Source organism: Engraulis encrasicolus, chromosome 1 (assembly GCF_034702125.1).
Source record: "Engraulis encrasicolus isolate BLACKSEA-1 chromosome 1, IST_EnEncr_1.0, whole genome shotgun sequence".
NCBI classification, from domain to species: domain Eukaryota; kingdom Metazoa; phylum Chordata; class Actinopteri; order Clupeiformes; family Engraulidae; genus Engraulis; species Engraulis encrasicolus.
Window position 1 is genome coordinate 6,643,987 of NC_085857.1, and position 20,262 is coordinate 6,664,248.

A 20,262-nucleotide genomic window follows, 5' to 3' on the forward strand; every position below is an offset into this window, starting at 1 on the left:
GTTCCGGTTCCGGATCCGGATCCGTCAGGATAATAGAGTTTTTCACAGGGTCCGGGTCCGGCAGGATCTTAAGCAGTGGATCCGGTATCCGGCATGTTACCTAAAAATCAGGGTCTGGTGCATGTCTAGCCTAGGCTTTTCAGTCTTTCACAACCCCAATCACTGCATGGAGTGAAATCCCTTTGGAAGCGGCTATTGAAGGCAGTGTGGCAATAAGCCAATGAGTCTAAACAATAGTTTGCGCCAACGTAATAAAAAGGGCCCACGTGTGCGAGTAGACTATATGTTTCAAACCTTTTGTAGGATCCGGTATCCGGTTCCGGATCCGGCAGGATCTTATTCAGTGGATCTGGTATCCGGCAGGATCCTAAAAATCAGGATCCGGTGCATCTCTAGTTTTTTCCACAACGGCGAATACTGCTATTGTGTAGTACTTACTGTTTTTGCTCAATATGTGACTCAAAGTAATATTTTCACAGTAGTTGTCTGTTTTTTCGAAAAGCAGTAGAATGCTGTTGCAGAATTTCCGTAAATAAACAGCTATTTGTTACAGTGTAGGATATTTTAGTGTTCCCTTTATTGAATGTACGAATCACATGATATTTCTGAGCATTGTGCTCCTGGCAGGTTAAAGCCCCACTGAGCAAATGATCACTCGACAAACGTCTTGCAAAGCAGTAAAATTGAACCTCAACGAATGAGACATCAGCGATCTCTTAGACCAGGGATTGGCAACTGGGGGTTCCGGGGCTGAGGCGCATCTTGTCACCAGGCTAGGCAGGCAGGGGCCCCCAACCACTACATGGTGAAAAACAGCTCAACTTTAAACTTTAAACTATAATAGCGCTGATTTGTTTCGAATGTTCATTCTTTTGGGGTTTTGCTTGGGGCCACCACTGACACTAGAATCGCCTCTGCTCGGGGGTCATAGATAAAGCAGTAATAAAAAAATAATAATGACCAGATTGCAATCAATGTGCTGTAATTAAACTGTTGGCCAATAGATTTACACTTCGATTCCCTTCAAACAATATGGGCAGTCAGTGAGCAACCACCTGCACCCCCAACTCTGTGAGTTGTAGTCAGATCCGTGGTCATGTCATGTGACCCTCCCATGGTGGCGATGATGAAAAGACGTGGCCCTCCTCATCATGAAAAGTTGCCCCCATGCCTGTCTCAGATATAGGGGAAATGTATTTGAAAATAAACTAAAATGGGATCTGTCCTCTTTGCAGAAAAGCACCGCAATGGCAGACGGAGAGAAGAAGTCCGGACCCCCCAAGTTCAAGCAGAGGGCGGCCCGCGTCTTCAAGAGCAAGGCCCCCAAGCCTGGACAGAAGGGGTGAGTAGGAGGACACACACTTCTAAAACCATGTCAACTATAGATACAGAGATAAATACTGTACCTCGGAGATAGATACGTACCAAGCCTGACCAGAAGGAGTTACGTGGCGGACACCCTGCACGTGATGTTTTAAACTAACTTAATTAAACTAAATGTTTGTAGAGTATGGCGTGCTCTTATCCAGATAGTTTGTTGGTTTCTTGGGTTTGGGTGCTCTTTAGTCCAAGGTATTGTGCAATCCAGGTTCTCATGCCGCTACGCGTGGGCCTTGTTTTTAATATGTCCATGTAGGACTTGCCAAATTAATAAAGACATTTAAAATTGGAGCGCCTTAGTCAGAGAATTTATTCTCATTCTTGAACCTGGAAAATGTTAAAGTGTTAGTACCGGTAATACACTTTTTTCATTGCAAGAGCAATGCGATAAGATGGAGCATCAAATTCTTTGTCTGGCATAAATGGGACAAATACAAATTTTACTTTTTTCTTTCCACCATCCACAGGTTTGGCGATGACATTCCTGGCATGGAGGGACTTGGAACTGGTAATTTCTTTCTTCTTCTTTGATTGCCAAATCATTTGGATGCATTAAACAGTCTTGCTTTTGTCAACGATAATAAGATAAAGTACTACTCTAACATAACACTGTGTAATACAGACACAACAAGCCAATTAACAATTGCGCAAATGCTATAATGGACAATTCCTTCATTTGTTCTCTGCCACAGACTAAGCAGTGGTCTGCAGGTCAAACCAAACGTGCTAATAGATGTATCCTTAAAATAAAGTGTTACCGGATTACTTTATATCACGATAATGATATATATCACAATATAGCACAATTACATACGTTTTCAGTTATTCTCTTTATTTACTCTTTATTATTTCATTTCGCAAAACAACTTTCTTTAAAATGGGTCTTTTTATTCTTATTTTTACAGTTACATGAACTTATAGTGCGTATTGTGACAACATGAAATGCAATTAAATGATATTCAATTGTATAAAATTGATAAAATTACTAGCACGATATAAACAATATAGGAGTGATATAGGTCACGATATACACTTTTATATCACGATAACGATATATATCAACATATTGCCCAGCCCTAATGTCAATACATTACGCTACGGTGGAGCATTTTCTTACACTTTCTCTTCTTTCCTCTTCTCTCCCCGTCTTGTAGACTTCACGGTGGTCTGCCCATGGGAGGCCTTTGGAGACATGGAGCTGAGCGACCTGGCTAAATACGGAATTGTGTAGTCTTCCTTGTCTTCCACACTCCCTCCCTTCTCCCCGTCCATCCATCTATCCCTTTTTTCCAAAATCTACCTCCTCTCTTCTGAGGCCTGTCGCCTCAGCACTTGCCATTCATGATGTCACAATAACTACTCATCTGTAGCTGTCCAGTCACCACCTCCCGAGTAGAAGGCAAGCAAAACTCTGGAGGAATGACGTCATGTGCGATTCCAGCGTGACTAGTGCAACAACAAGGTTCCAGCTTTCAGCCGTAAAATGAATTCATCTTTGAGCTGATATCACTCAAACATGTTCTGCATTGAACACTGCAAGGGACATTCCGGCAAACTTGCATGCAATCCTTTGTCTTCACCTGTAGTGATCATAATGGTGTGTTGAGCATCACCTTATGGCGTGACACTGCACCTGCCACCTTGATTATTGATCAAATTGATAATTGATGTGTGAATATATGAAGAACACAAAGGACTACCCCGCCACATCCCCCCTCCTCTCTCACCCGAACACCTTCCCATCCATCCAAATCCCAACTCCCCTTTTGGCCTTGCTGTCAACCCTCGCCTTTTCTCCTTAAAGAATATTTATAATATATTGATGTATATTCTTTATATATGTGCAGTGCACAAAGGTAACTTGATTTTTATGAATAAATGAATGTGTGTCTAGCATGTGCTATATCCGCCATACAGTAAAATGCTGGGTGTCGAAGTAGACGGCTAGGCTACACAACAGTCAACAAGGGGTGTGAAACGGTGAATAAAATATTTTCCCATAAAGTCGAGTGTCTTATTTTCCTGACCTAGTAAACTAAGTGAAAATATTTTTTGTTGCCTTCCAGACTGAACTGGTAACACTTAATAATATAATAACAGGCGACTGCCTTCAATGTAAGTCTAAAGGGCAGGAGGAAATCCTGGTTTGTGTTCATAGTACGGCCCTCAGAGGACTTTTACGGCCCTCGGATGAATTTGAAGTGGCCTCCCGAATGAAAAAAGTTCCCCACGCCTGTTGTATAGTATACTCTCTGGCTTGCCAGAATATTATTTCCCAATATTTCCGGTCACAAGCATCATATGGTCCTATGTTATCATATGACCCACACTCTTGGAGTCACACATGAAAAGTAGGGGTGCACCAATACCACTTTTTTGAAAACCGATACAAGTACGAGTACATTAATTTGTGCACTTGCCGATACAGAGTGCCGATACAGAGTACCGATACCGATAACTTTTACCACCAAAATACAATAAAAATAAATGCTTGGCCTTGTTTTTTTCCACCTGTGATATTTTTATTGTCCATTTCCATGTAGATTTAAATGTTAGTAAATGTATGAGGTGGCACTTTTTTCCATGCTGCTTTCAAGTGCACAGAACGTGACAAGATTTTGCATTTTTTTGTGTAATAGCAGTATCGTTCCTGGTATCGGCAAGTGCTTGACGAGTACGAGTACGAGTATAATGAGCAGTATCGGGTGCCAATACCGATACCAGTATATGCATCCCTAATGAAAAGCAAAAGGTTTGTAAAAGTGTAGTGTCTATGGCAGCAGAAAGACACATATCAGACCGAGCTTTATATAAAAAAAAACTGTTTATATGGACATTCAGTTACAAAGACCAACACAAATGGCATCAGTTGACAGAGGAATTAAAATAATAATAATAATAATAATAATATAATAATAAAAAAACAGCCACGTGCATTTCAAACCAAAGGCTAAACATTATGGTAAGGTGCAGAATGGGGGATCACTGGACACAACAGTCTCTTCCACGCCTCCTTTCCAAGGCCGACCAACTGCAGCCGGCAGCCAGTTTAGAACTGAATCACGTTGGAAAGAAATAGCCATAGTACCATCGCTGATAACATGTTAACACATTGGCTTGAAAGAGTGGGTCAGTGTTTGAATTCCATCACAAAATGGCAAATGTTCCTCTTAAAATACCAGTATGTGTGGGGTAATGGGGTGGTGTAATCTTAAAAGGAAAAGGACCAGTTTGCCTTCTTTGTAACACTGAAAGGAGAAAAGGGACAGCTTGCAGGCCAAGTGCCTAAACTTAAAAAAGGAAAAAAATAATAACATGACATAATTTACATGACATGTAGCAGTCAAATTATTGTTTCCTATAGTATTTAAATTGACCTCTATAAAATACTCTGCTGGACTGCGCTGCCAGAGGAATAAACTATATCTAACCCGAAGTTACAAATTGATTTTTCACATTTTTCATCTTCAACTATCTCTCCTATCATGAAATGCATTTAGTCCTTTTTTTTTTCAAAGTAAGCGGGAAAAATGGACTTAAATCAATCCCTCTGGTAAATATCTCCCATCAGAGGCTTATTGACTATTGTAAACCTTGATTATTATATATAAAAAAGTATTGTTCATTATTCACTATATTACTACCAAAACCACTCCCCGCTCTCGGAGAGGTGTTGAAATATGGCTCGATCCAATAACCACTAAAGATCCTATACGATCATCACGCCCCCAAAACAATCACCAGATATGTCGTCATGTCAATCCACTGAGGCGCAGACTGGAGTTCCCATTAGAACAACTTTCATCACGTCAGCTTTACTGTACCATCCTAACAGGACCCAGCGTCTAAAGCCGAGGTCTAAAGAAAGATGGTCTTTAAACATAAAACCCACATCTGCAGAAAGAAAGAAAGAAAGAAAGAAAGAAAGAAAGAAAGAAAGAAAGAAAGAAAGAAAGATTGAGCATGCTTTTGGGCAGTATATCCTTTCAAGTGACGTATGGTAGAAAGAAGAAACCCAGCTTTGGGGAAAGTAAGAGTGATAACACCGACAATACTAAGGCTGATCTTATACTGAAGTCAACTGTAAATGTGCTTTTGACAAATCTTTGGAACAAAAGAAAAAAAGAAAAAAAAAACACACAAACAAAAAGAAAACAAGACCAAAACCAAACAAACAAAAAAAGCATTCAACATTCAGAATATAGATATAAAAACAATTAATCTTTTACTTTTTCATACTTTAAATAGGATATTATAGTTACTTTTTATTCTCAAGGTTGGCAGCTACTTGCATACATTATCAGCTAAACTACAGTCAAAACCAGGGAGGGAGAATGCGCAGGGGATTGCATTCTGACTAAGTAAAAATAGTTCTCATTTAATGTAAAACTGCATAAGTCATCCACTGTGCATTCTCAAAAAAACAAAACAGGCCAATATTTCTGTAGAGCGGTAAGGTAACCTGATCAATATCAACTAATTATAACTGTACACATGTACTGTATGCGTGGAGAAATACAGTTATGGCTTTGGAGGACTCTTTCTCTCATAAAGCAGGGGGGGTCACAATCACCTCACCGCAATAAGATTGCATGTCTATGTCACTAATAATAGTAATAACAATAATAATAATAATAATAATAATAATAACAATATTTATTCGCCTAACTAGTGTCTTTGCATATGGTATCTATCAAATTTAAAGGTTGCATTTCAATCGACAATTTGTGAGGTAAATGTACAACATAATTGTCTTTTAAGGTCATCCAAAGTAAATGTCAACAAATGTCACGTGTGAAAACCTCTAGAACAACCACTCTGCATGAGATATTACCGTGGCCTGTAACAGACTATGAGAATGCGTCTCTAACCCTCTAATGTCAAAACTAAAGAAAGGGATTTCGGTAACACTTCACTTGACGTGTTCCTGCATAACAGACTCGTAACAGCAGCTATAAAGTCTGTACGAAGCATTCATAATTGTTTCATGACCCATTCATACCAAACCTTTCATGAACCTAGTCCTAGGGTACGGAAGGACAGCTAATGTCAAAATAAAAGTTAAACAAAGCAGCACAAAAAAAGCGATGCTGCAAAACTTTTATTTCTGACAAGGTGCTGTCCTTTAGTCCTCCATGTTTATGAAAGGTTTGGTAATGAATGTCTTACGAAACAGTCATGAATCCTTCATGCAAAGTGTATAACAGCTGCTATGAATGTGTTATGCAGCGGCACGTCAAGTTAAGAGTGCGTTACAATATGCGACCTTGCCTCCTCCACTTGTACTTGTCTCCTCGTCCCGCCTCCTGGCCCCTCCTCTATGGGGAAAACGATAAAGTTTCCCAGCTGTCAGCCTAGCCACAACAACTTTTGAGGGACTGTTTTTCACTCACCATCCCAATTGCAAATGAGAAAAAGACTCTACAATTGAGCTTTTGCAAGATATTGAATTATAATGCTGTTGTCAGTGATGTCATCATGACATATTACTTCCTGGTACGAGGAAACAAGCACAAGTGGAGGAGGCAAGGTCGCATATTGGAATGCACTCAAAGTGTACCCAGGATTTTTTTGAGTCCTCAAAGGGTGCTGAGGTGTCATCTTTGCATCGTCATCATTTGTGCTTTCGCTCGTCCCGTCCCTTCGAGCTCATCAGCCAACACCTTGTCCGTCTTCCTCCGCTCGCTCACCAAACCCTCCTCACCCCCCCCCCCCCTCCTTGGTGTCCATGGAAGCCCGAGTGGCCCGTGCGCGCGCGTGTGTGTGTGTGTGTGTGTGTGTGTGTGTGTGTGTGTGTGTGTGTGTGAGAGAGAGTTTGTGTGTGTGTGTATATTTTATGTGGTGTAATGATTTCAGGCGACGCAGTGCAGCCAGCCAAAACGTTGTCTCAAGTCCTTTCCCCAAAGACCGTTTGCAAATGGCGAAGTTCATGATTTTTTTTTGTGTGTGCAAAAAAGTTCACTGGAAAACTGGAAGATTTTTTGAGGCCATAACTTTCAACTTCATGCGTTTGTGCAGAGATATGAGTCATAGAAAGGATTAACTGTTCAAAGAGCTTGGAGCCGTGCAATATTTTTTTTTTTCAAAACCAGCCATGTTTTTTCTTCTTCTTTTTTGTTCTTCTTTCTTTTTTCTTTGTTCGAATTCAATCGGTGGGTAACTGTTTTCAATATGGAAATAAACTTGCATTGTGTCCATACCATACAACTGTTTTCCTTACTAATATACAGTATACTTGCTGTACCACGAGCATGTGCATCTGATATAATATGAATCCTACAAAGACCACAGATAGAGAGAGAGAGAGAGAGAGAGAGAGAGAGAGAGAGAGAGAGAGAGAGAGAGAGAGAGAGAGAGAGAGAGAGAGAGAGAGAGAGAGGGGTTGGGGGCAATTGTACTCCAAAGTTGTAGGGGGAACTCTTTTGAATCCATAAAAGAGTATCCAAAGAGGAAGAGCGGGAGGGGGAGATGTTCTGTGAAAGACTCATCAGTATGGTGAAAATCGACTGTATCCACCTCTGTACAACGTGGCCTGTCAAAACAAAGACAGAAGAATAACCAGTTAATGAATATTGTCTGAACATGTTACACACACAATTCAGGTGCAGAATTACAATTTATGAAAGTCCATAGATACAGAACCCTAGATGTCTTGTTTTGCCTTTTTTGCATGGCCAGTCTCCAGTAGCCTACCAGCATCTTAGTATGGGGTTCCTTTGTTTTTCACACCGTCATTTAAGATTATGGTTTACCGCCATCAACAGGATCATTTGCATACCTCCATCACGTGATGTCAACTGATGTTCATTCAGACAGCGTTTACATCCCCATTCAAAAATGGCGGTGACCAAATTGACACATTGGTTCCTATCATTGACGTATACATGTGTACTAACTAACTTGGAGCCCTAACATTCTATTTCAAAGTGAGGCAACCGGCCGGGGCGGGACAATGGCAATGTTGTGGCGGAAAACAAGGAAGTAGAATGCCATTTCCCATTCATCTCTACGGGAGACTTGAAACAATGCATTTCCTTTAGAATTCCCGTCGAGTTTACTTGATTTCATTCAAACCTTAGTTTCGCTTCCTTTTTCATGCTGAGCTTTCATTTTTGAGAGCTATTAAATTGTTACATGACGATTAGAATGGGTATTTGGTTCGATTGACAGTTAGAATTGTTTTCGAATTCTTTTCGGATCGGCATATCAGCGCTTGTTCTCGCTGTTTCTAAGCAAGCGCCACTTCTAGTTCCTCAAATCCACAGCAGGAGTCGTGATTAGGGCTAGGCGATTTCGATTCTTAGGGCTTTGAATCGATTAATCACGACTCAATTCGATTCGATTCGATTCATTCCGAATCGATTCAATCCGTTCCCTTCCTGGTGCCAGAATTTCCCCCAAAAGATGCTGTTGCCTATTTTTATATAAAAATGTCAAAGGGCTGTGGCTTGACAGTGTTAACAGATTGCTAATTTGTAATAAGTAGGCCTAGGCCTAATTGACGTATACCTACTGAGTATTTTCCATTGACCTAAATTAAACAAAGGAGAACAAAAAGAAAAAGAACCAAAAAAAATTTTGTGCACTGTGAATGGATTATGTGCATGGCCGTAGCCAGCCATGTGAAGTAGGCGAGGTCCATGATGCGCGCGCAAAGCGCGCGCCGAAATTTTATTATTAATATAAAATATAAATTAAAAATGAATTCATAAAATAAATAAATATAGGCTACACAGGCCTATATATACCTGTAGGGCCCTCCTCTATGAATGTATAGGCCTAATGTGAAATAGTAAATATGTAGACATGTATAATAATAAATATGTTGTAGTTTTCAGCCAACTCAGCCTATTCCCTTTGAATGGCTATGCTTTGGTATCATGCCTCTTTTATTATAAACAGCATCCTCCCAGTCAGTAAAGCCCTTTGTAAGGAAACTAAAGCTTGACCCTGAAGTTGCACAATAAGCTACATCCTCAGATGGCAAGTTGCTCAGCCATTCATATTTTTCTCCCAATGAAATTACACTTCAGCTGTTTTCCTCCAAAGATACAGGGATAGCTATCTCTGTAGTGCAAACCACTTATTTTGGAGTAAACTTTTTTCTTCCTAGAGTCGCATCAAACGTTTTGTTTTTATTTAGTTGTTATAGTTCTTCACAAGCGCAGAAGACAAAAGTCTATCAACGAGAAAGAAAAGTAGCCTATCCTCCGCGCTCCTGAGCCATCTGATGCGTCACGGCTATGCAGACACAGTAGTCACGGGAGCCTCTTCAGGTGTGGATATTTTACTGCGATTGACTCTGACGAAGACGTGGCAACGTCGATAGTCTTGGCACTTGTCCAAATTAACAGGAAAATATCCACACCTGAAGATGTTCCGGTGACCTCCTCTGTCAGTGTTTATCACATGCTTTCCAATTTACAATCAATTACCTTTCACGGATATCCTGCTTTTACCTTTATGCAGCAGCTGATGCAGCAGCCGGCCTTCTTAAAATAATGACTCAAATGGCTTTTTAAGACACCATAGCCTACTTGTTACGGATTGAGCTGTAGGCTATACAACGGTTGGCTTTCTGTTAGCGGAGATCTCACCAAGCGCGGGCTTTCTGATAGCGGAGATCTCACCAAGCGCGTGCTTAATGGGCGCGTTCGTGACGGCACATTACTGCGCAGGCTGCACACGCACACTTTGCCATTTCAATGCATTTTTCCAACCAGAAAGCATGGTAATTTTGCTTTGCGCAATGCTCTGTCACGAACGCGACCAAACACTTGCGATGTCGGCTGAGTTGCGTTCTCTCCCACGAGTCGCACCACTTGCAATATAAATCAATCTTGTTTACTCTCAAAAACAGAACACAAAGGCAAAACTAGAACACATAGCACATGGATGTTAACCACAGTTTGCAAAGGACGCTTCACAAAGGTTTATAGATGTTTTTTGTGTGTTTCAGTTGGTCATATTTGCCGTTAAAATAATAATAATAATAATAATAAAAACCTCTCACGATAGGCGAGGTCCGGACCTCGCTAGCCTCAAATGTAACTATGGCCATGAATTTGTGAATTTCGATTCGATTCGATCGATTATCGATTAACTCAATTATTTTACCCAGCCCTAGTCGTGATCTTGCAAATGCCTCAAAACCGTTCAGTGGAGCACTATAGAATCTTGGGGTCCAGGTCAAAGCTTCCAATAGTCAATCCAACATCTGATGTTCTATATCCATGACAACGCAACATCTAAAGTTCTATATCCACGACAGAAGTCCACCAGATTGAGAGGAAGAGGAGTGGCCTCACGTGAGGGTCGGGACTCACTTAACCCTAAACCTAACCCTAACCTTAAATCGCTTTTTTGAAATGTTTGATTACCATGTGAAGTCACGAGAGGGCGTCAAACTAGTGGGACCCGTGAGGGTCGGTGAGCATTTGGCGGATGCTTACCATTGCTCCTACTCCATAGGCAGCAGCTGCAGCCGGGGCCAGGGCAGCGTGGTAGGGATCGGCTGTGTACACCCGGCCATAGCTAGAGGAGACGAGAGCAGACCGCCACATGTTTAATGCCAGACTGAGATCACAATAAAAGCATTTGAAAAAAAAAAAATACACAGTAAAAAAAATATCACAAGTTTACCAACTGCCTCAGAATTCCAAGGTAATTTAAATCCTTATTGTAAGTTGTGTGAAGCTTTGAATTTTTTACAGTGTACACATTCAGTGGCAGCTGTGGCGAAATGGCGTGTCAGCGCCGCGTTTCCTTACCCGTCACTGTACGCGGCAGCAGCTGCGGCGGCGGCAGCCGTAGGAGCGGCGGCTACGGCGGCCGTCGGTTGAGCGTAGCGATACGCGGCGTAACCTCCCTGAGGGGTGGAGGAGGAGGAGGAGGAAGGATGGAGGAGAGGAGGAGGCCGGACAGGTGGAGAGGACCGAGGAAGGACAGGAGAGAAAATGGAGGAGGACACAGAGAAACGGTTAAGCATTTGATGTTGCACAGCGTTGCTCGAAAAATGAATGCCTAAAGCAAGCGTCTTTCTCAACACACAGAGCAAAAATAAGTAAATGAATAATCTTAAGACAAAAAAATAAACTTGAGACACAGTAGCAAGTAACAGGCAAGTAATGTACAGTCTGATGCAAACAAATCATTCAGAGAGAACACAGCAAAGAGGTCTAGCCACGCGTCTCTTCCTCTGTGACCAGAAGACCAGCACCCGCAATCATTACCATGAAAGACTCGATGTCATATTGCGCGTAGTATTAATAATCAGAAAGGGTCGCCAACTAGCTCAGCCAACAGGGTGTGTGTGTGTGTGTGTGGGCCAAGGAGGTGGGTCTCTCGCCACAGAGGGAGAGGCAAACGGTGACTTGATAAAGAGTTACAAGAGATGGCATCACTTTGTGTCATCATCACCCTCCACAACCCCCCACCCCACCCCGCCCGATGCACAGTCAGGTACAGAGAGATACAAACAACCATCGTGAGCAAGTCATTACCAGGTGACATTAGCACATCACACGGCAGAGACAGAGAAGAGAAGAGAAGAGAGGAGGCTGGGAGGTCATTTCAAGAGGAGAGGAGAGGAGAGGAGAGACACACGTACCGTACGGCACACACACACATGGAGCCACGACCAGACAAACATACTGACAAAGACTGATCAAGAGACAGACGGCATGCACCCCCAAACAAACAAACAAAAAACGAAACAAAACAAAAACTTATAATAATAAAATGAATTAATAATGAAATAAAAACAGGCAATCCTTATCACACACGCCACTGCATTCTATTCCTATGGGCCAGCCTAGAAACAACTCCCAACATTCCTACACACCTGCCAAAGAAGAAGAGAGGAGGGAGGGAGGGAGGGAGGGACGGAGATGAAAAGAGGAGGATAGGAAACGAAAAATGGGGTGGGCAGAAATGGGAGGGAAGAAAAGGAGAGTGTGTAATATAACGAAAACGCATTGGATTGTTGGGTGCAACAATGGGGAAAATGGGGGTGGGTAAGACTTTGCTTGACGCTGCCGTCATAAGCATGGCATAACAGTGTCATAATAATAGTGTCAAAATAGGGTCATGACACAATCATGGATGAGTCATAAACATGGTGTCAATGTCATAAACGTTTTATGGTTAGGAAAAGTTGACATTGTCTCTAGGCTGTATTAAGCATCACCGAATGTCACTTAATGACAAGTCATAAGATGTTTATGACAATGACATAACGTTTATTTCACGTCCATGACTGCATTATGACACTGCCATGTCAAATACGCATGAAAATGGCGTCAAGTAAAGTGTTCCTTTGGTTTTAGTAAACGCACCCCGTGTGAGGTGCACACAGCGGTCAATAGTAAACTTTATGAAAAAACAATTGTCGTCGCACACTCAGAACTTCATGCAGCACATGTAATGAGACCGACGTTTCGGCTTTACGCCCATTAAATGTACCGCACGAAGTTCTGAGTGTGCGACGACAATTGTTTTTTCATAAAGTCAAGTAAGAGTGTTACCGCATGGAGAAAGTGGGGGGGGGATGGATGAATCAAAGATGAAAAAAAAAAACAAGGGAAGAAAGAGGAGGAGGGGAGGAGGGGATACTGGGCGGGGTAAGTGTGCCAGCATGCTGACATAGATACTGTACCAGCTAGCATGCCACAGGTGTAACAGACACGGAGATACTGGGAAGGGGTCAGAATACGACAGAGTTCAACTCTCATGATAAAGATCGTTTCTGCGTGAACCAGGGCTCATGTTTTGTGCTGGTGCTTCCACAGGTCCAAACGGAATGACAAATTGACGTTTTCCTGTTGACATTTCTAAGATCACAACTTTTTTTTACAAGATCCCGTTTGTTTGTTTAACTTAAGCCTGGTTCAAACTACATGACTATCGGCCTGATTCCCGCCTGAGACCCCCCCTCTACGACAATCAGTGGAACGTTACCCCGCAGGACCATCGCAAGCGATTGTCGGGCAAGATTTCCTCATTGTGACCGAGATTCTAAGAATTTTACAGGTTCAAAGAGTTGATATTTACGATATTTAAAAAGAGTTGATATTTACGAGTCAAAATATAACTTTGGACATTGTCTCGGGTGTTTACGATCAGGGATAAGATTGACAGTTGCGATTCTCTTTATGTATGCGGTGCAGCACAATGTCAAAATTGGACACAAAATCGGGAGTCGTGTAGTTTGAGCATGGCTTAAGATTGACCGGTTCTAAAAAATGTTTCTAAAAAAAAGTCACATTTTACTTTTCAAAAAAGGAAAAAAACAAAGAATGATACCTGCAGCGAGCTAATCTGACAAACGATATCTGGATTTATCAGTAAAGGATTTTATTATTTTATTTGTATTTCGTTGATTCGTTCACCCCTTCCACACCTCCACCCAAGTCAAACTGTGGTGAGTTAGTATCAAAACAACAAAACAGAGAAGCCATCACAGTCTCAAAAATGGCCGAGAAGTCGTATGTAAATATCGGAAGACAAATAAAAGAAGGTTTGATGCACACTAGCTTTCAGAGAGACCCTACCTGTGGCACACAGGCACTAAGCACAGACTCCTGTATCACTACGCTACAGAGAAAACAGAAAGAGCTATTGTCAACCTGTACACTGTGGTGCGCTTACACAACACAAACACACAACACAAACAGACACACGCACGCACGCACTCACTCACCGACAAACAGGAAGCTCACATTTATACACAAGCATACACACTCACAAATACACAAAGACAATCAAAGACACTACAACTTTGAGCAGAACTAATTGTGAATGTACGGTATGGGCATCAAACAAATCGTACATTTCTTTCATCTTTATTCATTTGTTCATTTTTGGGTTGTACCCAAGGGGGAAAAATAGCAGTTGGGTCTATTTGAGGGGCTGCACAATGAGAAATGAGGCAGGCACAGTGTTCGGCCTTTCATTCACAATTGCTCTTTTGCAACATCTGTGTGGACTCTTCACAGTCATATTCACACACATAAACCAGCCTCCCTGCACACACACACGCACACGCACACGCACACGCACACGCACACACACACACACACACACACACACACACACACACACACACACACACACACACACACACACACACACACACACACACACACACACACACACACACACACACACACACACACACACAGAAACTGACTTAAAGAAGGGTGGTGGAGGGAGACGATGAGGGAGCTGAGTTGAGTTGTGGAAAGGTGTAGGTCATACTTACATAGAGGTCAGCAGCGCCGTAAAAGCCGTCTTGATACACCACGCTGAGACAGAGAAGAGAAGAGAAGAGAAGAGAAGAGAAGAGAAGAGAAGAGAAGAGAAGAGAAGAGAAGAGAAGAGAAGAGAAGAGAAGAGAAGAAACGAAGGGAGAAATTATGAGATGCCAAGCGGTATGTGCAAAGATGAGGGTTGCAAAGGAGAAGAAAGAGGAGCATTCGGGTGTTTTTTGAAAGGAGAAGGGCGCCACCAAGTGGACATTTGAGGTAAAAGCAGATGAGGAGTGTGGAAAAACAAGAGGATGAATTGATGGGCAGTGAGAGGAAAAGAGGAGGAAGGAGGAAGGAGGAAGGATATTATTGACACACACACACACATGCAGCAGCACTTCATCTAAACACGTGAAGTTAAAAACTATAGTGCATCTAAATGGAGATTTCTTGCAGCAGTGATATACTGAAATCTGGAAAAAGCAAACACATGCACGTACACATTCCCTTACAAGCGCAGCTCGATCTGCACTCAGTTGGTTACACTACGGGTGTTCTTCTCATTGTGTCCTTTCATAATATGTCCTGAAGCAGGACATTAAGTCCCTTAGGGGGCGTAAGAGATATTGCCAAGGGGGCAGTCATGGGTGAGCGGTTACGGCGTCAGACTTGCATCCCAGAGGTTGCCGGTTCGACTCCCGACCCGCCAGGTTGGTGGGAGGAGTAATCAACCAGTGCTCTCCCCCATCCTCCTCCATGACTGAGGTACCCTGAGCATGGTACCGTCCCACCGCACTGCTCCCCATGGGGCCACTGAGGGCTGCCCCCTTGCACGGGTGAGGCATAAATGCAATTTCGTTGTGTGCTGTGTCACAATGACAACGGGAGTTGGAGTTCCCAATGGGCTTTCACTTTTTTCACTTTCACCTCATACTTCAGTACTACTGAAAGGTACACTGTGCAGGAAATGGTCAAAAAAGGTACTGCCACTACGCTGCTCATGGAAACTAGGCTGCCTATTGTCAAATTGGATCTTTACATTAAAGCTTACTAGGTAATAAACAAATATTTTCTGGTATGGTCCAAGTACAGCCATTTTTGCAGCTAAAAATGGCTATTTTTGGAAAATCAAAATGGCGGACCATGGAGAAGATCCCCCTTTTCATGTATGAAAAGTGCAATTTTTCCAGTCACTTAGAATTTCATGGTGGTGGTAAGTATTCATGAAAAAGGTAACATTAGTGAATGGGCAGCATGAATTCTGGAAATAAACAACTAAAAATCTCACACAGTCACCCTTAAAAAAAATTTGGGAAACGCATCCTAGGTGATTGGCTGGTTGAATGATCAATTTGCTTGAATTGGACAGTTTGGAATGCGTGGCCCTAGATTGTAACAAGTGAATCCATGTTGCCCATCACTGACGATAAAGCAGTGTCCTGTGAGGCCTAGCCTGATTATCATCGACTTGAAAATCTCTTTGAGACTTGGTCTGACCAAGAGCATAAAAATGAACGTTTCCCAAAACGGCATGGCCGACCCTCCTCACTAGGTTTGCTACCAATTGACTGGTGTCAGACAAAGTGGGTGGAGTTCCCGTTTTTTCGGGAGATCAGAAACGATATTTGCATTGCTCTTGGCCGGACTAGAAGCAACGCAGCAGGTGTGGCGTCACTAGGAGGGTGTGGCCTGGCTATGTGAGGCAGCCTACCCTGGGTATGCTGGGATGGCCGGCTGGGGTACGGCTGCTCGCACGGCCCCGTAGACCGGTCTACCCCGCCCTCGCAGGTGGGCTCCGCGGAACGAGGCGGCGGTGGTGGCGGCTGCAGCGGCGGCGGCCGCAGTGGGATAGGGGAACCCTGGAACTGAGAAGAGAGAGGGAGAGAGAGAGAGGGAGGGGCGGGGAGAGAGAAAGAGAGGGGGAGGGAGGGAGGGATGGGGAGATAGAGAGATAGAGAGGGAGGGAGAGAGAGAGAGAGATAGAGAGGGAGGGAGAGGGAGAGAGAGAGAGAGAGAGAGAGAGAGAGAGAGAGAGAGAGAGAGAGAGAGAGAGGGAGAGAGGGAGAGAGAGGGAGAGAAAGAGAGAGAGGAGAGGGAGAGAGAGGGAGGGAGGGAGGGGGAGAGAGAGAGGGATGGGAGAGAGAGAAAGGGAGAGAGGGGGGGAGAGAGAGAGGGATGGGGAGACAGAGAGATAGAGAGGGAGGGAGAGAATGAGAGAGAGAGAGAAGAGAGAGACAGAGAGAGGGATGGAGGGAGGGAGAGAGAGAGAGAGGGACGGGGAGATAGAGAGATAGAGAGGGAGGGAGAGAAGGAGAGAGAGAGAGAAGAGAGAGAGAGACAGAGAGAGGGAGGGAGAGAGAGAGAGAGAGAGAGAGAGAGAGAGAGAGAGAGAGAGAGAGAGAGGGGGACGGGGAGATAGAGAGATAGAGAGGGAGGGAGAGAGAGAGAGAGAGAGAGAGAGAGAGAGAGAGAGGGATGGGGAGATAGAGAGATAGAGAGGGAGGGAGAGAGAGAGAGAGGGACGGGGAGATAGAGAGATAGAGAAGGAGGGAGAGAGGGAGAGAAATAGAGAGAGGGAGAGAGATAGAAAGAGAGAAAGAGAGAGAGAGAGGGACGGGGAGATAGAGAGATAGACAGGGAGGGAGAGAGGGAGAGAGAGAGAGAGAGAAAGAGAGAGAGAGAGAGAGAGAGATTATTATTATTATCCTTATACGTACATAGAGTAGGCCTATCTCAAGTGCAAGTGAGAGATGATTTGTTAAATGTACTTTGTATTTATCTAAGACGTATGGTGTAAACTGTTCTGGTGTAGAAAGAGACTGCAAGTGAGAGTATAGAAAAAAGAGGTGAGACGCTCCAATGAAAGCAAGAATAAAGGTCAGGAAATGAATTATGCTGGACGAGGTATTAAAATGCTCAATAACATCAATACATGGCTGAGAGGGACATTTGGATGACTGCAGGGGTGACTAAAGGGGGATTCATACTTGGCGTGACTGGTGTAAGTCTCCTTCATACTTCACTCGCGACCTCACTCGCGACCTCACTCGCGCCATCACGTGACCCAAAATGACGTCACACGCCGTGGCGCGAGCTGCCGTGTCGCGACGTCGTGCACCCCACATTTTTTTGTAACATGTCGTGCGCCACCAGCGACCATGCAGGTAGGCAGACAAAGCAGGAGTTGCGAAGAGAGGCTACAACTACTGTAGGCTACTACAGAATGGATCCTGCACCATTTTAAGGATAATAAAATGTCATAGAGAGTTATTTTATCTTCTCTCTTAAATGTTGTTCAGTGAAACAATTGTTTACTTTGTTCAGAAGCACGTTGTGTTCAGCGATATATTTAAAAATTCTGCCGCCAGAACAATGCTCTCACATGGTCTTGGAATGAACTGGCAATGTAGGCTACAACAAAAAATATATGTTTCAATGTGGTAAGTCACAAGTCAGACGTTCAGTAGCCCTACAGCAGCCGTGTTTGGCTTTCTATTTTATACATCCGTAGAACTCACGCTGCGAGTTGCGAAAGATACTGCCGTTTCTCTCATGAACAGCAGAGGGCACTTCCGACAATGCGAGCGAAAGCCTTCTGAAGTATGAATAGTCTGTCGCAAGTGATGACGTCATTAATGGTTCTCGCGCCACACGCGACAAAATGCGCACGTGAAGTATGCAGAGCCCTTAAGACTTGGCCAAATCCCTAACCATTCAGCAGTCCTCCCCAATAGGCAGGGCCAGATTAAGATGGCCCGGGGCCCCTAGGCTACAGGTTGCTGTGGGGCCCCCAGAAGACAAATTTCGTGAAAAATGTACGTAGACAGTGTCGTAATTATGAGCAAGACATTCAGGATAACATGTCTGCCAACTATTCTCAACACGGTGGATCGATTTTTCAATATTGCATCTTGTCCCAATTCTGTAATTTTTCACTTTTGGGCAATCAGGGGGCCCCTAGCAGGTGGGGGCCCCTAGGCTGCAGCCATATCTAGCCTTTGCATTAATCCGGCCCTGCCAATAGGCACTGAAGGCGCGTTCAGGCCGACTGAGAACTTTGCTGGTGATGGTTCCTGCACCTAATCTCAAACTGGCCGGCGTGTGTTCACAGCGCAGAGAGATCCGAAAAGGTGGTTCGCGGTGTGAACCGGAAAAAAATCTCTGCGAAGCGTGACGACAATGTGGACGTCAGCAGGCTCATCTGGGTATTAAATTATTACATAGAGCAGTGATTCTCAAAGTGTGGTCCGGGGACCACTTGTGGTCCGCTACAGAGCTCAGGTGGTCCGCGAGGGCATTTCTACTCTTCCAAGACAAGTTAGCAGTACACTATATTTGTAAAATTAATTATGACAAAGCTAAACATGGCTGAAGTCATATTTTCACCACAATAAGACTTGTAATGTGAATAAAAAGTAAGTGATCTGCATCTAAATTAGAAGTTTCAAATTTGCATCCGTCAATTGTCAATTCAGTTGGCAGGTGGTCCCTGACCATCTTTGGGGGGACAAAGTGGTCCTCGCTCTGACAAAGTTTGAGAAACACTGACATAAAGAAAAGTTCAGAGCCCGGTATGAATCTGGGTGGTTCGCAGGTAAGCACTTTATTTCTGAACTTAACTGGTGCAGGCAGAAAAAACAAGTATTTTGCAGTTCGCGTTGCGAACCAACTTTCCGGTTCGCTAACGCTAAGATCTGTGGCGTGAACACGACGTCCGGTTCACGATAAGGTGTGGGAACAGGAACTAGAACGGTTCACCGTCAGCCTGAATGCACCTGAAGTGGAAATTGAATGCCACCTGGCCATCTGCACAACACATAACAGCAAGTCAAGACAAAAACGTAATAAAATAAGAGCTAAAAGATAGCTCCAGAATCACCACAACATTATAAAAATCACGAAAGAGGAAGGAGATGAAATGTGTGGAAGGTGGCTGGAGGAAGGTGTCGTAAACCTACCCAGCGTCTCCCCAGCGTAGAGCTCGGGTGCGTACATGCCTCCCACCACAGGGCTCAACTTCCAGCCCGCTGGAAAACACAAGACACACACACAAACATGCGTTTAGTAATTTGAGCAAGAGTTAGCTAGCCTGAGAATTCCCATGTTGTCTTGTGCCCTCGCTCCGCATCTAAAGGACGGCATGGAACCCCCTGGCTGAAATCTTCACCTGAGTTTGGGATCGCGAACACAGAAAAGAGAAGGGAGGGCAACAGATGAACGGAAGTGTTTAAAGGTTCACCCGCACCGTGTAACATTTCACAAATATTTACTAAATAATGAACCAATATTTACTAGTATAAAGAAAGTACAGTAAGTTTTGCAGCTAAAAATGCCTATTTCTGGAAATTCAAAATGGCGGACCATGGAGAAGATCCCCCTTTTCATGCATGGAAAATGTAATGTTCCCAGTTTTACTGTAATGAGTACTTAGAATTTGATGGTAGTGCTAAGCATTTGTTAAAAAAAGGTAACATTTGTGGGCAGCATGAATTCTGGAAATGAAATACTAAAAATATAAGGCACACCGGTAAGTAAAAGTTGCCTGTTCGTTTTGTAATCCTGCTCACTTTCTGAAAATGAATCAATAGATCAAAACACAAAAGAAAACACACAGATGTGAGTGAACAAAGGAGAG

General features: G+C 43.4%; 2 protein-coding genes across 4 annotated transcripts in view; one reads left to right on the top strand and one right to left on the bottom strand.

Annotated features, from left to right (window-relative positions):
* The first annotated feature begins 1,247 nt into the window (after positions 1-1,247).
* Positions 1,248-3,357, top strand: LOC134445624 (retinal cone rhodopsin-sensitive cGMP 3',5'-cyclic phosphodiesterase subunit gamma-like). Its single transcript, XM_063194670.1, has 3 exons — positions 1,248-1,342; positions 1,848-1,888; positions 2,535-3,357. The coding sequence occupies exons 1-3, from the start codon at positions 1,248-1,250 to the stop codon at positions 2,609-2,611; spliced, it is 213 nt and encodes a 70-aa protein (XP_063050740.1). The 3' UTR covers positions 2,612-3,357.
* An 852-nt stretch (positions 3,358-4,209) lies between these two features.
* The window catches only part of rbfox2 (RNA binding fox-1 homolog 2), an 85,069-nt gene continuing 69,016 nt past the window's right edge, over positions 4,210-20,262 (bottom strand). For 2 of the 3 annotated variants that reach the window (XM_063196054.1, XM_063196068.1), the window contains 6 exons: positions 19,586-19,654; positions 16,339-16,492; positions 14,642-14,684; positions 11,151-11,248; positions 10,833-10,914; positions 4,210-7,912 (listed from right to left, as the gene is read on the bottom strand). In XM_063196054.1, coding sequence (XP_063052124.1) covers positions 7,868-7,912; positions 10,833-10,914; positions 11,151-11,248; positions 14,642-14,684; positions 16,339-16,492; positions 19,586-19,654 — 491 coding nt within the window. In that variant the 3' untranslated portion in view covers positions 4,210-7,867. Of the gene's footprint in view, positions 7,913-10,832; positions 10,915-11,150; positions 11,249-13,931; positions 13,975-14,641; positions 14,685-16,338; positions 16,493-19,585; positions 19,655-20,262 lie in introns of those variants that run through there. The other variant, XM_063196060.1, reaches the window with a different exon arrangement.

Bases quoted from the DNA above. Each gene is read 5' to 3' on its own strand.
- LOC134445624 (XM_063194670.1), top strand. From the start codon at position 1,248: ATGGCAGACGGAGAGAAGAAGTCCGGACCCCCCAAGTTCAAGCAGAGG. The intron at 1,343-1,847 runs GTGAGTAGGAGG...CACCATCCACAG, and splicing joins CCCAAGCCTGGACAGAAGGG to GTTTGGCGATGACATTCCTG. The intron at 1,889-2,534 runs GTAATTTCTTTC...CCCGTCTTGTAG, and splicing joins CATGGAGGGACTTGGAACTG to ACTTCACGGTGGTCTGCCCA.